At 45.1% G+C, this 21,845-nt stretch overlaps 2 protein-coding genes across 19 annotated transcripts in view; one reads left to right on the forward strand and one right to left on the reverse strand.

The window, feature by feature from the left end:
- CCR8 (C-C motif chemokine receptor 8) overlaps positions 1 to 21,845 on the forward strand; it is a 137,641-nt gene that overhangs the window by 66,795 nt on the left and 49,001 nt on the right. For 9 of the 11 annotated variants that reach the window (XM_044933465.2, XM_044933466.2, XM_044933459.2 and 6 more), the window contains one exon: positions 20,862 to 21,051. The exons of 1 other annotated variant lie outside the window; for it this stretch is intronic. The gene's annotated coding sequence lies outside the window, so the exon portion shown is untranslated. Of the gene's footprint in view, positions 1 to 15,729; positions 16,103 to 20,861; positions 21,052 to 21,845 lie in introns of those variants that run through there. One more of the 11 variants, XM_044933467.2, reaches the window with a different exon arrangement.
- Positions 3,726 to 17,702, reverse strand: CX3CR1 (C-X3-C motif chemokine receptor 1). Of its 8 annotated transcripts, none has more exons than XM_025272871.3 (3): positions 17,567 to 17,696; positions 8,402 to 8,804; positions 3,726 to 6,711 (listed from the first exon to the last, which is right to left on the reverse strand). In XM_025272871.3, exons 2-3 carry the CDS (start codon positions 8,537 to 8,539, stop codon positions 5,626 to 5,628), a joined length of 1,224 nt encoding a protein of 407 aa, XP_025128656.3. In that variant the 5' UTR covers positions 8,540 to 8,804; positions 17,567 to 17,696; the 3' UTR covers positions 3,726 to 5,625. The 8 variants fall into 8 exon arrangements, with proteins under 8 accessions (XP_025128656.3, XP_025128660.3, XP_006067410.4 ...); XM_025272875.3 differs by having other exon boundaries at positions 8,281 to 8,804; XM_006067348.4 differs by having other exon boundaries at positions 8,098 to 8,804.

A 21,845-nucleotide genomic window follows, 5' to 3' on the forward strand; every position in this document is an offset into this window, starting at 1 on the left:
AACAGAAACTCCTGCACGAGGGACCCTCTCAGGCCCTTGCCCTTGTACATCTTCATCTGACTGTTCCTCTGTATCCTTCATCACATTCTTTAATAAACTGGTAAACATAAAGAAGTGTTTTCTGAGTTCTGTGAGCTACTCCAGCAACTTAATCCAACCTGAGGAGGGATTGTGGGAACCTCTGACTCACAGTCAACTGAGACAGAAGTTGTGGGTAACCTGGAGACCTACTGCTTGTGATCGGCCTCTGAAGTGGAGTGGAGAGGTCTTGTGGGACTCAGCGCTTAACCCGTGGGATCTCTAGGTAAATAGTGTCAGAATTTAGTTATTCAGTAAAGTGTAAGATACCCAGTTGGTGTCACAGAGATGTGGAGAAAACACCACATATATTTGGTGATCAGAAGCATCAGAAATGAAGTGTTCTGTGTAAGTACTAGAGGAGACGCACAGGAGAGAAACACAGTGGGGAAGAGCTGGATTTTTCCTACACAGGAGGGGGAAGAATCCATGCTTTTCCTTTATACATTCATGCCCATCAGTAGAGGCTTGCCTAGATAAAGTCTATATGGACTTCTGTGCAATCATTAAAATCCTGATTGAGTTTAATACATGGGAAAATGTTAATACTATAATGTTAAGTGGAAAAAATATCTAAAACTGTATGTATGTTATGGTCTCAAAGCTTTTATTTAAAAAATTGTATCTGCAGAGAAGGACATGGTAGAACCTACCTCAGTGTTAAACAATGTTTTATCTATAGGAGGTGGGAATGTTGTGTAATGTAAAAATTGTATACACCTCTTTATTCTTTGTATTTTCTGATTGTCCATCTCTTTGATAATCAGGAAAAGACAAAGAGTATAAAGCAAGCACATTAAAAATTGAACAGCCTTTCTCATTAGTCAAAGAAATGTGAAGTAAAACTTTTTTTGGATCTGCCTAAATAAATGAGAAAATATGGGGTAAAAGAGTCGTTCTTCTGCTGAGTGTGTTTTGCAGTTTCTAGAGATGTCTAGGATGTAACTCTGGGAGGAACTTTGGCTGTTGCCCAGCGGCATGTGTCATATAGCAGAAACAAATGTGGCACTATGCATCCTCAAGAAAACATCTCAACCCTCCTCAAGACAGAGGGCCTCTTGAAGAGAAACAGGCTATTTCCACACTTGTGAACACCTACTCCTCTCACTTGGTCTTGGGTAGCTCAGAATGTGGTTGCCAACTCAGCAAGTTAAGCAAACAATATTACAGTCATGTTGAAACTGAAGTGGTCCTCATGGGCCTGGAGAATGAGATGCAGGTAGAAAAGAAAATTTGCTTTTTGCTACTGAGTTGGGACAGACTGCCCCAATTTTGAGGGCACTAATGGGACTTTATCTAGGGGTGAAGTGGTACCCAAGGTGGACCTTTCAGAGTTGGGTTGCCAAGTTTCCAGGTGTGGTTGTTGGCCTTTTGAGGCCAGAAGAGAATTCTCCTCCTGGGTGCTCAGGGACAGTGTTGCAGAGAGAGAGCGATTATGGAAAGCCCGCCAGATGCAGTGGATTATAAGAGATGATAGCTCTTCTCAGTAACCAAAAGCATGTGTTCTCCATCTGTCTTGGTAGCAAAGCTCCTGGGAAGCCACCTTCTTCCTCAGATGGTCATTTAATGAGCATGTTGCTTTTCAGTCGCTAGGTCGTGTCTGACTCTTTCTGACTGCATGGACAATGGCAGCCCAGGCTTTCCTTTCTTTCACTGTCTCCAGATCTCTCTCAAACTCATGTGCGTGAGTCAGTTATGCCATCCAACCATCTCATCCTCTGTCACCCCCTTCATATCTGGGCTATTGTAAATTTATTCCTAGGTATTATATTCTTTTTGATGTAATTATTTTCTTAATTTCTCTTCCAGATAGTTTATCATTAGTGGAAAGAATTACAACAGATTTCCGTGTTTCGATTTTGTGTCCTGCAATTTTACTGAATTTGTTTATTAAGTCTCACAGTTTTTGGATGAAATCTTTATGGTTTTCTATGTATACTTATATATGTATATATTGTAAAGTGATTATGAAATAAGGGTAATTAACACATCTATCACTTCACATAGTTAACTATTTTTGTGTGTGTGGTGAGAACTTTTAAAATCTACTCTCTTAGGAACTTCCCTGACAGTCCATTGGTTAAGACTCTGCGCTCCCAATGCAGGGGGCACGGGTTTGATCCCTGGTCAGGGAACTAAGATCCTGTATGCCATGCACAGCCTGGTCTAAGACATAAAATAAATAAATAAAGAAGAAAAAGTTTCTCAAATATTAAAATCAACTATTTTAGCAACTTTCAAATATACAACCCAGTATTGTTAACTGTAGTCACCATAGGATTGGTCTAAATTTGTATTAGGAGGAGGAAGTCAGTAAACCGAGACTTAAGGGATCTGCCTCTTTGATTAACTCACTGTTTGGTCTTGGGCCAGTCTCTGGCCCTCTCTGGACATCCTTTCTCTAACCTGCAAAGTATGAGTTTGTACTCAACTATTTCTGACCACCCACCATTCTGTGATTCTGGGAAAAAAGCAAGATGGCATGGGCAACATAGTATGAGTTTCCTCACTGGGAAAGATTCAATCTAATAATAATAATAATAATAAAAGAAAGTAGTTGCCACCATTTGTCTGACCTTGCTTTCCAAGCCTGTGTTGTGAGCTTTGGGAAGGTAATCTTACTAAATCCTCATCATCTTTCCAGGAAGTGGGCACTGTTTTTATTCTTATTTGCCAGCTGAGGAAACTGAACCTTAGAGTTGTCAAATACCTTGCCCAGGGCCACAGAGTCAGTCTGCTGGGACGCAGTCACGGACGTCTGTCTGTATTTGGAGTTCCCTTCTGCTTTGGGGAAGCCCAGAGCCCAGCAGCTGTGGTGGATCTGATTCAGCCGTGCTCTTAAGGTCAACTGTCCTTTTCAGATGTGCCTTCCTTTCCTTAGACACCAGCATCACAGCTATTTAGGGCTTTTCAACGACCTTCCTTATTTTCTCCCTATTCTGTCTTAGTAAAATGAATGACTGTTTCTTATGATACAAATCTAATTGTCTTCTAGAAATAAAAGTGTTTGTTCGTTTCTCTTCTTTGTTTCTCAAGACAAAAGAATTTTTTTCCTCTTTTCTTAGGAGTCCACTAATAAGTTAAATTTTTAATGAAAAATTTCATGATTCAACAGTTGGATCAAGGATCAGGTGATAAGGGAGGAAACTGTGAACACCCTGAGAACACCCTCTTCCATTGGTTGTCTGAGCCAGAGCTCCAGCAGCGTCCCACCACATACTCTGTTCCCAATGCCTTTCACTGTTCTCAGACTTTTCTCTTAAAATCTCAAGACTCAGGTAAGATGTTCTAAGATTAGGGTCTTAAGATCCTTAACGACTCAGGTCAGGTGTCCTTGTTCTTGTGTTACCAAATAATGTAAGAGTATGCTTTTTTTTTTAAACTTCTGAGTTCTGCATTTAAACATTAAACGCCTCTTAAGCATTGAGGGCAGCGGCCTTATCACGCTCATCTTTGGAACAGCCTCTGGATCTGAGCTGACGTGTTATATATAATATATGCTCAATAAAGGTTTTGCAGTTTATTAGTTTCATATGTGTGTGTCAAAAGCTAAAAAGTACCCATGCCCTTTGGCCCAGTTAGCCCCATGGCAAGGAATTTATCCAAAGGAAGTAATTGAAGGGGAGAAAGGAAATTACACAGAAAAGTGCTATAAAATATGTATTTGCTAAATATTAGAAACACATGAAGTGCTTATTAACAGGGTAATGATAAGTTGCAGTACATGATCTTAATGGAATGTAATTCATTTGTCATTGGGTAAACAAATACATTGACTTCCAAGGAGTGAGAAATAGAGCAATGAGTCAGATGCCTTCAGTGAGCACACGACCTGGCAGAGTCTTCTAAAATGATCATCACAAAACTGTGCAGAAACAGAGCGTTATCTGTGGCCTAATGTTAAGAGAGAGAGAGAAAAAAAGCAGATTATAAAACTGTCCATACACTATGATTGCAACTTTGAACATGTGAGGCTGTGAACAAGGTCCAGTGGGCACATGAAGATATTGCGTGATTAGATTATAGGTGATATTTTCTTTAGCATCACCACAATTGTTTTTCAAGCTTTAAAGTTTCAGACCATCTCAAACGTTAACTGAGAAAGGGAAAGCTGTTCCTGGGACTCGGGCTGTTCAGGTTGGCAGTGGCATGAATGATGAGGTTCTCTCCAGATGGGGTCGTCACCAGTTGATTGGGAGGAAATGGTCCAGGCAGCCTGGGAGGACTGAGTCAGGAAAGCCTATCAATCTGTATATCTAGGAGTGTCCATTGAGCATCACCGTGGGAGCCAGCCTCCTCCATGTCAAGGGCTGCATCACAAGCAGAGCCTGTGAGGCCCTTCCAAGCTCTGTCAACAGCACCACTTAAGCATGGTGCCAGGTTGGGGAAAGGCTGAAGTCTGGGAACCTGGCAGGAGGGTTGGAATCTGTGAGAGCTGGAGGCTGGCTCCTCATGCTGCATGCTTCCTACAGGAAAAGAGCTATAATTTCCATTCTACAGATGAGGAAACTAAGCTCAGTTGGCCCCCAGTTATCCAGTGGATAAGTGATAGAGCTAAGATTAGAAACCATGCCTTCTCAGTTTGGGCCAGTGTCTTTTTCTGTTTATTCCCCTGGGTTCTGGATCAGGTGGTGATGCATGTGACCAGATGGAAGAGACCTGCCTGAGGCGGGAGCTGGAGTCCTTTGAGAAAAGAAGGCACTGGGGAATCTGTTATTGGGACTGCATAATGGAACATCTTGGAGGCCAGGCATTTGAGTTTGGACTTGATACAATGTACGCTAGGGGAACCTTTGTAGGTTTGGGGATATGACAGAGAGGGCTTAATGAAGAAGAGTCTGGCAGTGTGTGCTGGCCAGTATAATCAGGAGGGAGGCTGAGCCAGACACCCAGTACAGTTGGTGGGCAACTCTTGTTCAGTCTGATCAAAGAAGCACCCACACCTTCAGCTCTTTGGAAATACATCTTCCTGCATCTCCAACCAATATATTGGAATGGAAGCTGCCATCTTGTCTACCTCTTCCCTGTGGATACCATCTCGTGGTCCAGGGATGAAGATCTGATACAAACTTGGCCAATCAGAGCCCTTCTCTGGGGATTTTGACCTTGGCCTCAGAGGGGGATGGGTCTCACTCCCTCTCAGATGACAAAGATGTGTTACGTGTCTGGGATCTCTCTTACCACTCAGAAAATTGAGAGTCAGAGGACATGCTAGCTAGATTCAGTCTCTAGTTTTCTCTCACTAAGGACTCACCACCCATTGTCCATGCTATAAGGTGAATGTTACTGCCTCTTTTCAGGCTAAGTTAGTCTGAGTTGAATTTTGGTCATTTGTAAACAAGGAAGTCCTGACATTGGCAGTAAAAGCCAATGTCTACTCTTTATCATTCAAATTTTGAGCACAAGTCTCGAAAATACTTAAGGATTGTCTTGGGAGCTTTGGATTCATTGTTTCTTGCATGTAAGAAGTTTTAAAATCTGTCCTCATTATTCAGTGTCAACTCAGAAACTCCATTCTTGCTGGAGGGACACAGCTTTGGGATCCCTTCAGAGAATGATGGACGCATCTCCATCACTGGTGTAATGAGTAAAATTGCTGCTCAGAACACTTTCCCGCCTGCTCCTTTGTGATTCAGACAGAGACGAAGAGAAACTGAGGTGGACAGGATGGCAACACAGGACAGCCAGGCATTTCCTGTACAGATGGTAAAGGTATCGTCTGAACTTCTCTCCAGCAAATGCATAGATAAGGGGATTGAGGCAACAGTGGCTAAATGCAATCGTCTCCGTCACATTGATGGCCAACTTCAGATCTCTCTTCACGTCACATTTGGGAAAGAAGTCATAGAGATTGAGTGTCTGTAAGAAAATCATGACATTATAGGGTGTCCAGAAGAGGAAAAAAACGACGACCACCAGAAAGATCAGCCTGATGGCTTTAGCTTTCTTGTGGTTCTTGCAGGAAAACAATGTCCGCATGATTCTGAAGTAACAGTAACTCATAATGAGCAGGGGGAGCAGGAAGCCAAGAAAATTTATTTCCGTGTTGAGGATCACAGGCCAGATTTCCTGCAGGATCTCAGGGTAGTCGCCAAAGCATTCGTTCTCTTTCTCTTTGGTGAACATGAACTGCGGTGTGGCCACCAAGATGGCAGCTGCCCAGACACCGAGGCTGATGGTGACGCCATGCTGCACAGTCCTGTTGTTCATGGAGTTGGCAGCCAGCACAATGGCCAGGAACCTGTCGACGCTGATAACGGTGATGAAGAATATGCCTCCAAAAAACCCAATGAAGAAGAAGGCAGTGATGAGTTTGCACGTGGCATGGTGAAGGCCTTGCTCACTTATCACATAGTGAGTCCAGAAGGGCAAGGTGGCTACAAACAGCAGATCAGACAAGGCCAGGTTCAGGAGGTAAATGTCAGTAATACTTTTGGACCTCTGGCTGTTGATGAGGGCAAACACCACCAGCAAATTTCCCACCAGACCAAAGGCAAAGACGAGGGAGTAGAGTATGACCACGAAGACAGTTCCCAAGGCCACGATGTCCCCCATATCACAGGCTTCTGCAAAGTCATAATACTCAAAGTTTTCTGAAGTTGATTCAGGGAGGGTGGTGTGCATGGTGAGCACCTGGATGAGAAAGGGAGACAAGTAATGGCATGAGTTCTCAGAGAAACAAAGTTGGAATTCTGCTCCTTATGTACAAAGGCAGACGAAGAAACAAACTTTTGGTTGGGTGTCTGACCAGTACATTTCCCAGTGTCTTGTGTGTGGTCTTATTTAATCTCTGTGATGGAGGCTATAACAGACCCCTCTGGCAGAGAGGAAACCAGGCTCTGAGATGCTCAGTGACTTGCCAGAAACGACACAGTAAATGGCTCAGTTAGCATTTGAACGTCAGTCTTTTGAAGCTTGAGACAGATATTTTTTCTTTGATTTTCAAAAGTCTATCTGAAAGGTAGCCAGCTTAACCAGGGTGTGGATGGGTGAGAGAGGACCATGAACGAGCAGGGAGGAGAGGGATGGGGTGGTGTATGTATTAGTTGCTCAGTCATGTCCTGCTCTTTGCGACTCCATAGACTATAGCCTGCCATATATCCTCTGTCCATGGGGATTCTCCAGGCAAGAATACTGGAGTGGGTGGCCATGCCCTCCTCCAGGGGTTCTTCCCAACCCAGGGATCAAACCCAGGTCTCTCGCATTGCAGGCAGATTCTTTACCAACTGAGCCACCAGGGAAGCCCAGGAATACTGGCGTGGGTAGCCTAACCCTCTTCAGGGGATCTTTCCAACCCAGGAATCGAACTGGGGTCTCCTACATTGCAGGTGAATTCTTTACCAGCTGAACTAGTGCCATAATTCACACTTCCATTTCAAACTTCCCCAGTGCCATTCTCCACCCCCTTCCTTTCTTCCACCTCTCTACCCTCTGGACTCTTGTTTCTCCTGCTTGAAGACTGAAGAGAGAGGTCTCAGATGTCGCAGAGCCCTGGGCAGACCTGCACCCAGAGACCTGTCTTTGTTTTTGCGAGCCATTTCTTTTCCTCTTCCTCTATGAACCAAGTCTTTCTCTTCCTTAATGAATAATCCTTAAGGATTATTATTCCTTCCTTAAGGAATAATCCTAGAGTCAGACACTCTAGGGTGATTACCTTGCCTTGATTTGGCCAGGACTCTTCTGGTTTTAGCACTGAAAGCCTCACATTTCGGAAGCCCCTAAGTTCTAAGCCCACTGGGATGGTCAGTCATCCTACAAATGCAGAGGGTGTGCCAGCATCACCCAGGCCTCTGTGGTCATGAAGGGGCCAACAGGCCCCAGATGGAGGGCGGGCTCAGTTAGCCTGTGGGCTCGGGTCCCAGGGGCTAATTAATAATTACCAGTCCTGCACTTCAGTGTGGCCTACCCTCCCCTACTGTTCTTCTCCTGTTTCTTTCTGGGCAGGAATGGAAAGGCAAGACATTTCTCAGGTTGGGAAGTGACACATGCCCATCCTCCCTTCTCCCAGCCAGGACTCACTCCAGAGTCTGCAAGGGGAGTCCTTTCGCAGATGGATGGACCTCTGGGGCCCCTCCTCTTCCTTGTGATACCACAAGACAGGCTCTCAGAAACCTCAGCACACACCTCCTGCTCGTCACTGCCTGTCTCCCAGCACAGCTCAAACCAAAGCTCACACTTCTCTAACCAAGGGAGTTTCCACACCTTGCTACACCCTTTTCGTGCTGGTTGTACCAAGATGGTGTCTCTGCCATGGCGAGGACCCATCCTTTGCTTCTCCCTTCCCAGCCTCAGCTTGGCATGCTGGTCTACTTCTCTGTCTCACCCAGCCTGCTGGCGAAGTGGCCCAAGGCCTTCTGACCTGGACCATCTCAGGCTGGGATGGAGTCCTCAGCCCCAGGAAAGTGTGTGCTCTTTGCTCTTGGCTACAATGCCCTTTTCTCAGAGAGGATCCTCTAGCCATGACCTTAATCAATAAAAGTTAAGTTGAACCGTATAAAGTGGCTGATGTTCAACCATTTTTAAGTGACAGAAATGTCAGATGCTCAGCTGAAATGTGGGGAGGCAGGGAGCAGCCGCGTGGCGCAGGTGGCTTGCAGCTGGAGCCCGTCTTCCTGGACTTGCAGCTTGTAGGATAGCAAACAATCAAGTCCTTGTTGGGGATGCTGGGGCTGGCTCCCCTCTTCCTCCTCCTCCTACCCCCAGTGTCAGGAGCTGGCAGTGTTGACCTAGAGAGGAGTCCAAGGACAATAAAAATCATTTTATGTCTCTTCGGGGCCTGTATTCAGTCCTAAAGCCCAGGAACTTGCTGCTTTTAGATTGACTTGATTTTTTTTTTTTTTTTGAAACTAAACACATTTTAATAGAAAACAAAATACAAAATAAACTCTTTTCAGAAAACAGAAATATTTAATCCTTCTCCCACAAATTATAAGCTGCTTCATCCTCAGAGCATAGTTTTTGATGCCTGTGTTTGTACTTAAGATTTGTTTCAGACTGTTCATTAAACTGCTATTGCAAAGCAGGTGGGAGGGATGGTCTCAGGAGGAAAAGATGCTGGAAAAGCCACACCTCGGAATCATTTGTAAATTCAACATTGTTTAATTCTTTCTTTTGACTTTTCACTTCTAATTATTTTCATTTCTTTACCACAGTCCATCCTTTTGGGGGAGAGAATTGTTAGTAGATGTGCAGCCACAAAATGAATCTTTCTTTCCCACCATTGCTGAGAGAGCCCAAGACTTTCTCAGTCAAATCTGCCCACCCACTTCTAGAAACATGTCAGCTGGAGTGACCCAACTGTCACCCAGGAATTTTCCCTTCCTCCCGATACACTGTGCGACCAAGTTCTCTGAATTCCCTGAACCTCAAAATTCCAAGTATTCCAAAATTCCACAGCCAGTGCCAGGAGTAAAACCTGAAAGATGAGAGCAGAGAAGGCCCCCTCTGCCAGGGCTAGGTTTCTTCTTCTCAATAATAATTATTAATAATAATAAAAAGTCCTGGGTTCTGTAATCATAGAAAAGGAAAGATGTCTGCCAGGATGACGCTGCCCCCTTTCCTGATTCTCACCCCCACATTCCTACCTGGCTAGAGTGCCTTCCACCAGTGATCCTGCAGCACTGCTCCCGGGGAGGGCACCTGGCAAACACCCACAGGTCAAGAGCAGCCCCAGCGAGGCAAGGGCACCTTGGTGCCAGAGATAGGGAGGGGCCGCACAAGGACACAGTGGGATCTCCGTGATTCCTGTCTCACATTTGTTCCCCATCACCACCCTTCCTGCCCCTGTCCTTCCACACTTGGGGGCTGAGTGGAGAGTGGTGGGTTGGGGACATCTGCAGGGCAAGGGGGGACATGGGGAGTCTTTCACAGTCAGTGATTCCATCTGTCTGTCCTAAGACTTGCCGTCTGGAGCTCTTCACACGCCCCAGTCTGAGATTGACTTGATTTTTGCCAAATATGCACGTGCTGGGTTTAATGTTCTCTTGGCATCGTGTCTCGTACACAGGGACCTCCTACTAATCTTCAGGCAGGTGTCTCTGGATCACTGAAGAGCAAGGAGAGAGGCGAGAAGGGCATGGGCACACACATGGCAGCCCTGAGCCAGGCGCCCAGCAAGGAGAGAGGAGGACCGGGCGCCTCCTTGCCCCTGGCCCCTGTTTGTTTCAGACATCCTGGCCTTTCCCAAGCTCTTGCTGCACCTCCCCTGACCTCTCATCACAAATATCCCCGGAGCCCTTCAGCAGGGCAGTGAATTAAATACAGAACTTTCCTTTCAGAACTGCAGTAAGGCTTAAATAACACCAAGTGTCTAGAACTTGATAGTTTTATCCAGGCACCTCTTCAGGAAAGGTGAGCCCAAGCAGGACCTTTTATTTCTAGGTCCTCTGAGATGTTCCAGCCCTGGGCCAGGAACCTGAAGATAAGACTCTTGGCAGCAGATGAGAGTGGGGCCAATGCCCGGGGGTCAGAGGGCTGTCAGGGATCTACTCGACTTTCACTCAGGCTGGACACTGGCCTCCTGGCCCCTGAGGGACCAGAAATCAAGTGAAAGAATCCAATGCAATAAGCCCTTGCAGCATGTAGTAAGTGACGTCCATGTAGATGGAGTTGCAAGGGGAAGGATGGGTGCTGGAATGAAGCATTAGCATAAGTCCCACCGCACTAACCCAGGCTGCACCACACACATCCCCCCAACTATACTTGGGCCTCCTCACCCTCTGCTCTGTTAAGTCAACATTTTACTAAATGATGCTGAGCTGGGAGAGTCTGGGCTGAACCTAGAAGCTGAGCTTTGAGTACACATGGCTGTCTTAGTCTCGTAAAAATGAATTTTGTAGAACCTGCTTTAAAAAACACCCAGCCAGCTCTACTGCTGATCCTGTCCTACTTCCTCCAGTCACTTCCTTTTCTTTGGCCTGCTCATTTATTTTTTAACCTTTTTTTTTTTTTTTCGGTCATCATTACCCACTTTTTCCAATCAGCTTCCCTTTTCTATACTTCCTTCTCATTAGGTGGCCTCCATCCCCTTTCTTCTCCCTAACGTCTTTTTCTTGTTGCTTCCCCCTGTTTTTTGGCTTCACGTCCTGCTTACCGTTTTCTAGATCCAATGAGCCTTGTTTGTTTACCTCCCTTGCTCTCTTTTTATGGCCTTTTAGGCCCTTGAGTACAGAAGGGTTTGAGGTTCAGTCTAATGCCCATTGTTAGACTTAATATTTTTCTTTTGGACCAAACAAAACTCAGAAATTGCTTGATCCTGGATCCTGACTTTCCCCACGTGGGTGCCACTGTCTCTTGACATTCCAGAACCTGAGGTTATCCTCTGAAAGCCCTGGTTTAGAAGGAGAGAAGGCTGCCGTTCCTGGGGACCCGCTAAGTGTCATGCTACAGACATAAGACCCTATCTAATACTTGCCACAACACCCCGTGGGAAATGACTGCAAAATAACCACCAGCAAGCAGAGAGACTTGAGTAACTTATCAAGGGAGCAGCAGAGCCAGGATTTTAAGCCAGATGCATCTCTTCACAAAGCCATGCTTCCTGCCCTGCACTGGGTTTTTCCTCTTGGAGGGAAATTCTGCAGATTACTGCAGGCCACATCTCTAGAACAAGAGCTGGAAAATAGTAGAGGTGACCCCCCCTCCTTTAAAGGATAAAATTCATGATGTGACCCTGAGCACTGTTCCTGGGTTTAGACTCGGGACCCAGAAGGCTGACCCGCAGTGAGATAGCAGGTGGGGAATGGAGGGGGAGGAGATATTATTTGCCTCTCCAGCTGTGACCAGGTGGTGGTCCTCACTGCCAGACCCTCAGAATCTAACTCTCAGTAATGTGGTGAGAAAATTTAGATCCTTTTCTCTGGAGAAGAAAAGGTTGAAAGCTAAAGGATTAGCTTCTTTCCTGCCTTCAAATACGCAGAGTTGCTCTTCAGAGCTGCATATTTCATAGGGGTCCACACACCCTGAGATCAGCTGGCAGATCCTGAGCATCTCCCTCCCAGCTGTGCCTCAGTGCCTTGATGTGGGTAATGCAAACCCTGGACTGGACCATCTCTGAGAGCACGGTCAGCTCTGGATAATCAGTTTTCCGAGGACCGAACAGAAGGAAACAGTCTTAAAAGAGCAGCATGAGTCCTGGGTCGGGGAAGTGCGGCCTTGTGTCCACAGAGTGACTGCCCAGCAACCTGCGAAGCTTCTGGGCTCACAGGCACCCAGCATTCAGATGAGCTTCTGCTTGGAGACAGAGAGCTGAATCAGTTAACTTTGGGTTCTGACAAATCTGGAGTTCACCACGGGCTATAGGAAGGTTCTCAGTCTGACCCCAAGTCCACACCCCTGGCTCTTTGAGCCCCTGTGTTTTCAGAACCTGGTGGTTTTCCAGTTTACAATGATAGTTATTTTTATAAGAGACCTTTCCTTAGGATTCAGAGAGAGCTAAGGCTGAGAAGGCAAAAAAACAGGCAGATGGAGCAGCCTTGAATTCCATGCTGAGGGGCAGTGGCCACATTTTACAACTTACACCGCATCTTCCATGCAGTACATTGAGTGACTCTATTCTTGCAGCAAGTCATTAACCTAGAAGGACTTGGCATGATCACCCACCAGCATTTTATACAAGCCAAATGCATACCCCAAGCCAAGACCAGTAACAGGAAAAGACCATACATGGGGAAGGCCCCTGTGCTCGTGCGTGAGCTGGCCCTGCACAGAACCTGCCTTTGTTCTGGGCCACGCCTCCCTCTGCTTTCCTCTGCAGCGTCCTTACTGGTATTTATCTCTGTCAAAGTAAACTGTGAAATCTAGAAAAGAAATGCTTTATGATTTTCCTTTTTTAGTAACCAAAGAAGACATGGACTTGCTTATTAATTAATTGTGGATTAAGTCAATATCTATTAAGTATCTTTACCATACACTGGCATAAGGACAAGTAAAAATTAAAAATAAGAGGCTTAATTCTCCTTGTTGAAAATAAGGGAAAAGAGTCCCCTTGTCTCTTTTTTCGTAGAGCATTTACTTTATAAGATGTATAGTTGTGAGTCCCTTCTCCCCTCTTGGACATGTGATCATTTCCTCTACAGCTTTCGAGCTGGGAGCCATCTCTTTAAAATGCACATATTGGTGGCCAGACTCCCAGTGCCAGGGGGAGGAGAGGAGCCTGACTTGGGCAGGAACCTGGCTCCAAGTTACACAACTACTTCTGATGATAAAGAGATGAGAAGCTTGTTTCTCCTCTGGACGGATGAAGCCAGCTAATACAGATGACCATGCTGAACTTGGGATGAACTGTGTGTGACTGTCAGGTTCCCTGACTTGAGCTCTAGTTGTTGAGTGTCTTGAGTGTCTAAGGGGTTGTATCTGAAGTGAGATTTTTTTGCGTCTCTTTACTACCGTGTAGCAGTTTGCCTGTGAAGCATATGATGTTTAATTCTTATTCAGTAATGACAGAGTTCTTCTAAACAGACATTTCTCCAAAGAAGACATACAAATGGCTAACAAACATGAAAAAATGCTCAACATCACTCATTATCAGAGAAATGCAAATCAAAACCACAATGTGGTACCATCTCATGCCAGTCAGAATGGCTGCTATCAAAAAGTCTATAAACAATAAACGCTGGAGAGGGTGTGGAGAAAAAGGAACCCCCTTACACTGTTGGTGGGAATACAAACTAGTACAGCCACTATGGAGAACAGTGTGGAGATTCCTTAAAAAACTGGAAATAGAACTGCCATATGACCCAGCAATCCCACTGCTGGATATCACATCTAGGAAACCAGAATTGAAAGAGACACATGTACCCCAATGTTCATCGCAGCACTGTTTATAATCACCAGGACATGGAAGCAACATAGATGTCCATCAGCAGACGAATGGATAAGAAAGCTGTGGTACATATACACAATGGAGTATTATGCAGCCATTAAAAAGAATACATTTGAATCCGTTCTAATGAGGCAGATGAAACTGGAGCCTATTATACAGAATGAAGTAAGTCAGAAAGAAAAACACCAATACAGTATATTAATGCATATATATGGAATTTAGAAAGATGGTAATGATGACCCTGTATGCAAGACAGCAAAAGAGACACAGATGTAAAGAACAGACTTTTGGACTCTGTGGGAGAGGGCAAGGCGAGGATGATTTGGGAGAATAGCATTGAAACATGTATATTACCATGTGTGAAATAGATGGCCAGTCCAGGTTCGATGCATGAGGCAGGGTGCTCAGGGCTGGTGCACTGGGATGACCCTGAGGGATGGGATGGGGAGGGAGGTGAGAGGGGGTGTTCAGGATGGAGGACACATGTACACCCATGGCTGATAGCTGTGAATGTATGGCAAAACCACCACAATATTGTAAAGTAATTAGCCTCCAATTAAAACAAACAAACAAAAAATAACGACAGAGTTCTTTCTCTACTATCTTCATGGAGAGGATTTTCTGGGTCAGATATTTTGCTTTTCATTCTGTTTCCCCAGCAATAGGTACTGTGCTTGTTTCTGTGGAGGTAAAAATGTCTAAGATACAGTCTCTGTGAATTTTTTATTATTGTTTCATAGCAAGAGTGTAAGAAAAGTGATGGGGTGCATTTGATAAGTGCCCTTTGAATATGGGCCAACTTTGCGTTTATCTATACATTCATCTAAGCGTTTCTGGTTGTGCTCCATGCATGTTATGTGGTGGCTGTGGCCTGTGCACTGGCACAGCTGAGTAGGATTGCACCGTGCGCGTGTCCCGCGGTACCATCTGATTTATGCTGGTGCACCCTCGTGGCTTTCAGTTTGAGACCTTGGTGAACGGTGCTGTCATAAACATCTTTGTGTATACATCTGCGTCCCCTATAGTATGAATGTTCTTTTCTTTTTTTTGGCTAGGAAAAGGAGTACGTCAAGGCTGTATATTGTCACCCTGCTTATTTAACTTCTATGCAGAGTACATCATGAGCAACACTGGGCTGGAAGAAGCACAAGCTGGAATCAAGATTGCCAGGAGAAATATCAATAACCTCAGATATGCAGATGACACCACCCTTATGGCAGAAAGTGAAGAAGAACTAAAGAGCCTCTTGATGAAAGTCAAAGAGGAGAGTGAAAAAGTTGGCTTAAAGCTCAACATTCAGAAAACAAAGATCATGGCATCCGGTCCCATCACTTCATGGGAAATAGATAGGGGAACAGTGTCAGACTTTATTTTTTGGGGCTCCAAAATCACTGCAGATGGTGATTGCAGCCATGAAATTAAAAGAAGGAAGGAAAGTTATGACCAACCTAGATAGCATATTGAAAAGCAGAGACATTACTTTGCCAACAAAGGTCCATCTAGTCAAGGCTATGGTTTTTCCTGTGGTCATGTATGGATGTGAGAGTTGGACTGTGAAGAAAATGGAGCGCCAAAGAATTGATGCTTGTGAACCGTGGTGTTGGAGAAGACTCTTGAGAGTCCCTTGGACTGCAAGGAGATCCAACCAGTCCATTCTAAAGGAGGCCAGTCCTGGGTGTTCATTGGAAGGATTGATGCTGAGGCTGAAACTCCAGTACTTTGGCCACCTCATGCGAAGAGTTGACTCATTGGAAAAGACCCTGATGCTGGGAGGGATTGGGGGCAGGAGGAGAAGGGGACAACAGAGGATGAGATGGCTGGATGGCATCACTGACTCGATGGACATAAGTTTGGGTGAGCTCTGAGAGTTGGTGATGGACAGGGAGGCCTGGCATGCCACGATTCATGGGGTCACAAAGAGTCGGACACGACTGAGTGACTGAACTGATGCGTCATGTGGGACCTGAATTCCCTGACTATGGATTGATTCCATGCAACCTTCATTGGGAACATGGAGTCTTAAACACTGGACCACCAAGGAAGTCCCAGTATGAATGCATTTTAAAAATGCAAACCAAAAAAAATAGATCTACTGTATGAATTCACATATGTGAAGGTGAGAAACACACAAGGATAATCCATGTAAAGCATTAAAATCCTTGTAAAGCTACAACAACAAGGAGAGAATCAATGACCATAAAGGTGAGGATTGGGGTGATTTCTGGGAGGGCAGGGGTGGTGATCCGGAGACACCTGATGGAGGCTGCTGGGGGCTGGTCAGGTTCTCTGCTGCTGCCTGGATGATGCTTAGATGGGAGATCAGTTTATGAGTTGCTGACCTGCACACTGTCCTTTGAGTGTATTATGTTTTCAAATGAACATAGGTTTAGGGAAAAGACAAAAGGGCACAGGAACAAGAGATGTTTTATAGGTTTTCTTCCCTACCAAGAGTCACAATTCACCGACATGATGTCCACTCATACTTTCTTAATGAAGATGATGTTTCCCAATGACACAAACCTTCTGAGCCCGAATGTCCTCACAGTGATTATAAAAGCATACATCAGTGTTGAACATCAAAGTCTGTCAGCAATTTATTACTAACATGGTTTTCATTATAAATACAGTAGATGCTCATTATAAAAAATGCAGATGGTGCAAAAAAGCATGGAAGAAAAAGGAAAGAAAAAACTCAAGAAAGAAAGAAAAAAATTTTTTTTAAATTATAGGAAAAAAAAATAAAGACCTAGACAAGGAAAAGACAACACACTTTTGAACAGAAAGTCAAGAATAAGATAGTGCCAGAAGGAAAGATCATTAAGGGCTTGCTGTCCATTTTACTTATTTTGTTCCTAAAAATACAAATTGTATGTATATGCTTCAGACTCTACAGTGGATTCTTACTGCTCCTATTTAAAAAAAAGTCTTTCTAGGACTACATAGAGAAGGAGCATAAAACAGATGTGGAAAGTTAACAATAATAATAATACTGGGAGTTCCCTGGTGGTCCTATTTGCTAGGACTCCGTGATTTTATTGCCCTGGCTGTGTTGAATCCCTGGTTAGGGAACTAAGATCTCGCAACGCTTGCAGTATGGCCAGAAAAAAAAAAATGATGATGATAATAATAACTTTGATGCTGTTTCTTACCTTAGAAAGTTAACAGTAATTCCTCAATATCATCCAGATGCAATCTTACCTTTTAATTTTTTCTTTTATTGTAGTTGATTCATAATGTGTTAATTCTGCTATAGAACAGTGATTCATATATGTATATATTCTTTTCCATTATGGTTAATTATAGGATATTGAATATAGTTCCCTTGGCTGTAGGGTAGAACCTTGTTTTTTATCCACCCTATATATAATAGTGTGCAGATGCAATTTTAAATGATGCTTTTTTAATGAGCATTTCTCCATGCCCCTGAAATGTAATTACTAATGCTTCTAATCATATTTCACCATGTTGAGCACATCATAAGTGATCCAGTCAGTCACTGTCTTCCCCTACCAAGCGCCCTAGTACATTTAGGCTGTAAGATCCTCTGGAAAATGGTCTCCCTTGTTGGCAAGTAAAGCAAACCAGCCTCATTAGCCCACTTTGACCTCTGACCACAGTGCCTCACCTAGGGCGCCCACAGGTGCGAAACGAGCCCTCCGCTCCTACCTGGGTTGGGTCTGGGGAGGGAACCTCGAGAGGTGGCGATGTGCCCGTCAGCCTTCCTGTCCCACGCACAGTCTGTCAGAGAGTATCTCCCTCTCCTCTGAGGGCATCTTTATTTGCAAAGTTAGCCAATAGTATCTGGTTTCCTGTGAGGCAGACTATCTTTAGATGCCGCTGCAGGCTCAGAAGCTCCAGGCTGGAGGCCAGCTGAGATGGGAGGGTCTGAAGTCAGAGACTCGGAAGAGCCTGGGACAGACCCAGAGGGGCTAGGAGGGAGTGTGTTTACTTGGGGACTGTGTTACCTCTCTCACGGGGCCACGGGCAGGGAACAGAGTAGCTCTCTTTAATGGTGTGCCTTCAGGAGGCCCAGAAACTGAGCCTCGGTTTTCCTGCTAATAAAAGGGAGCCCATAATACTCACCAGACAGCACTGGGGTGCAAATTAAATGAGCTACAGTTTTTCTTCTCAAAGTGTGATCCCAGCTGGGAGCTTCTCAGAGATGCAGCACCTCAGGTCGCCGCCACCCCAGACCTCTTGAATCAAACTCTGCATTTTTTTTTGATGCCTTCTAAGCTTTTATTTGCAATAAAGAAAAGTCATCTCTAGGTATCTGTATTTTTTGTATTTTTTCATGTGACTCACTTTATTGTGAATCTACTTTATTGTAGTGGTCTGGGACCAAACTCACAATATTTCTAAGGTATGCTTACGTTGTTTTATTTAAAAAAATTTTTTTCTATCAAAGTGTTTTTGACTTACAGCATTTCAGGTATACAGCAAAGTGATTCAGTTACGCATACATCCATCCATACATATATATTCTTTTTCAGATTTTTTTCCATTATAGGTTATTATAAGATATGAAACATAGAGACTGCATTTTAATGAAATTTTTAGGAATTTGATATAAACACAATGAATTTGAGAGGCATTGATACAGAAAGCACCTACTGAGTGCCTGGCTCCTGGTGGATGCTTAATAATTATGGTTCCCCTCACCTCCCTCAGGGCACTTGGTGGTTCCCTGTGCCCTGCAGTCAAGCCCAAGTTCTGTATCTGAAGGGCAATGGCCCAGGCTGCTCTTGCGGGATGTGGTACCTGGCCAGGCCCTGATGTCCGGGCCATGCTGATGCTCCCCACCCCTGGCCAGCTGCTTCTCTGACTTAATCTCAGTCACCTTGGCTGCACTGCCTTCCCACTACTTCCTTACTTGCCTAAGTCATGTTTAAGGCCAAGCCTCCCTCTGGTCTGTCTTTATCCCAGGATCTGACCAGGTTCTGGCTCCAGTGGGCCTTCAGCACACACGTTCATTGAGTGGTCAGTGACACGACCCCCCCCACCCCAAGGCCTTCCCTGGCCGCCACTGTTCTCACAGCCTGCGCCCAGCACGCCCCTGGGTCTCCTGTGGTCTCCGCAGGGTGGGGTTACTCTGTCAGCTTCCAGCTCGCCTTCTCCTCATCCAGAACCAGCTGTGGTGGGGCTGCAGTACCACAGGCTGGGTGACCAGCTGGTGTTTAAGGAAGTCCATTGCCCCGTTTCCTTTCTCAGTCTCTCCCTGGCCTCAGTCTCAGGCCACCTTTCCCTGCCTTTGGCCAGGCTGAAATGTGTGCCAAAAATAATCCACAGACTGCTGCTAGACACCCCCAGGTGGGAACACAATATAGAGGAGCCGGTCCCACCGAGGACTGGCAGACAGACTTCACTCAAAAGCCTCAAGCTGCAGGAAACTTCGGATACTTGTTCATGTTTGTGGACACTTTTTCTTTTCTGATTTTTGGCCACACCACACACAGCAGGCAGGATATTAGTTCCTTGACTAGGGATTGAACCCAGGTCCCCAACAGTAGAAGCATGGAGTCCTAACCACTGTACCACTAGGGAATTCCCTATGGACACCTTTTCAGAATGCGTGGAAGCATATTCCACCCAGACAGAGAAAAACTATGAAGTAGTTAAAACCCTCCTTAGGGAACTCTTTCTCCAAGTTGGATTGCCTACACCCCTCAAAGTGACGATGAGCCTGCCTCTGTCTCGAGTATAACCCACCAGGTATCTAAAACCATTGCATATTGTTGGCAACTATATTCATCCTGAAGACTACAATCAACAGGAAAAATTGAGAAAATGAATCACATACTGAAAGTGACCGCTGCTGAAATAAGTCAGGAGACTAACTTGGAGTAAGGCCTTGCCAGTTGCCCTGTGATGGATTAGAGTGGCTCCCAGAAGTAAGCCCTCAGGAATATTGTGTGGTAGACTGTTCCAGGTGTCTGCCTGGGCAGGAGAATCTGTAGAGGTCTTAAAGGACCTAGCAGTTGCCAACTATGTTAAGATTTGAGTACTGTATGAACTTCTGTTCGTGAGTTTGCTTCCAGTACATGCACCTACCCAACTCAGATGGTACGGCGCCCCCTCCAGCCTGGGGATCGAGTCCTCCTCGAAACCTGGAGAGAACAAGGGCCTGGGCATCGACTTGCTGCTAAGTGGACAGGACCATACAAGGTGCTGCAGAACACTTACTCCTCTGATAAATCAGCCAGGATAAGGCCATGGATTCCCCACACCCGAGTAGAACTCACTCCTCCAGAGACTGGACGGCATGAAGAAAAGCAGACTTGGCCTTGTGAGGCGTCAGGCAATATTAAGTTGCTGTTTGGAGTCAAGCCTCTTACCAGATAATTGATGGTGACTCTTGCTCTTCTCTTTGGTTTCACTACAGTGGTGACAGTCACTTGTTGGAAAGGAAATGCTTTAATAAAGCTATCTCAAGGGTGGCCCAAGGGGGAAAATAACCCTCTTTTTTTGAAGATATAAAGGTCATAGGCAGAGCATCATGGGCAGCCTTATTCCAAGTTTGTGTGTATGTTCAAGTGCTTGTCTAAGTGTTGTGACCGGGCCATGAAAAGGGTATCCGCATCCCCACGATTCAAACTGTTCGTGCCCAGCCTGGGACTCGGGAATACTTCCAGCCCCAAGTTGGCCATTTGCATGACACGACCACCCCGTCTTCACACCTGTTTGGTAGGAGGTAGCCAGAATGGCCGTCACCCCTTCTCCTACAGGATCATGGAATGGACGCTGACGGAGGCGAGCTGGAACAGAGAACACGCCTGGCGCCATACTGGACCTAGTCCTCTAGCTCTCAGTGCTGTGCTCTGTTTGCTGTGCTTAGTTCTGCGGGCTCTGCACCTTGTAAAAGAACGATGCCTACAGCCAGAAATATACATAATAGCCCTTTCTCAAGGTTCTGCCTCTCAGGGTTGACCTTTAAAGGTGAAACACTTTTCCATTCATATAGAGATAAAAAGACGCAGGACAGAGAACAACAGTTGTCCTGGAGGAACATTGTGACAAGACCTACCTGGCCAGCTGTAAGAACAAAGGATTATCACATGCCTTCCAGGGTCTGGCCAGCACCAAGAAGTCTGCAATAACCAGCCACACTCCATCTGCTTTTAGTATAAAAGGACTCTTGAGTTCTCACTCAGGTAAGAAGGTTCTTTGGGACACTGGTCACCCATCTTCTTGGTCTGCTGGCTTTCCAAATGAAGCTGTTATTCTTTGTCTCCACACCTCGTCTCTCAATTTATTGTCCTTTCATGTGGGGAATGGGCTTCCCTGGTGACTCAGATGGTAAAGAATCTGCCTGCAATGCCAGAGACTGGGGTCTATCCCTGGGTTGGGAAGATCCCCTGGAGAAGGGAATGGCAGCCCACTCCAGTATTCTTGCCTGGAGAATCCTATGGACAGAGGCTACAGTCTATGGGGTCACAAAACGTTGAACATGACTGAACGACTAACACTTTCACTTTTTTTTCACTTTCATGTGGGGAGTAGTAGAAACTTAGGCTCAGGAACCGGGTAAAGGAAGCTTTAACTAACCTTATTGTGGTAAATATTTTACAGTCTATACATGTATCAAATCATCACATAGTAAGAGTAACTTACACATTAATGCTTAAACTTATGTAATATTATATGTCAGTTATATCCAATAAAGCTGGAAATAAATATTGGGAAAAAATTTTAAGCAAAAAGAAAACATGTCCGTCATTCTCCAGGAGTCTCCTTTGGGTTGAAACATTTCTAAACCTCAACAGAATCAGGCAGAAGTTCTACAGGCTCATTTGCAAATTGAAGCACAAGTGTCCCTTTATTCCAAAATGAGTTTTCATTTGCAGGCTAACTCTTAACTAGTGTTTGGTAACCTCCGCTATTGTAGTTTTTGTACCTGTGCAAAGTTTTTGTGCCAGCCTGACTCACTTGTTTTCACACTGATTTA

This window comes from Bubalus bubalis, chromosome 21, assembly GCF_019923935.1.
Source record: "Bubalus bubalis isolate 160015118507 breed Murrah chromosome 21, NDDB_SH_1, whole genome shotgun sequence".
Classification (NCBI taxonomy): Eukaryota; Metazoa; Chordata; class Mammalia; order Artiodactyla; family Bovidae; genus Bubalus; species Bubalus bubalis.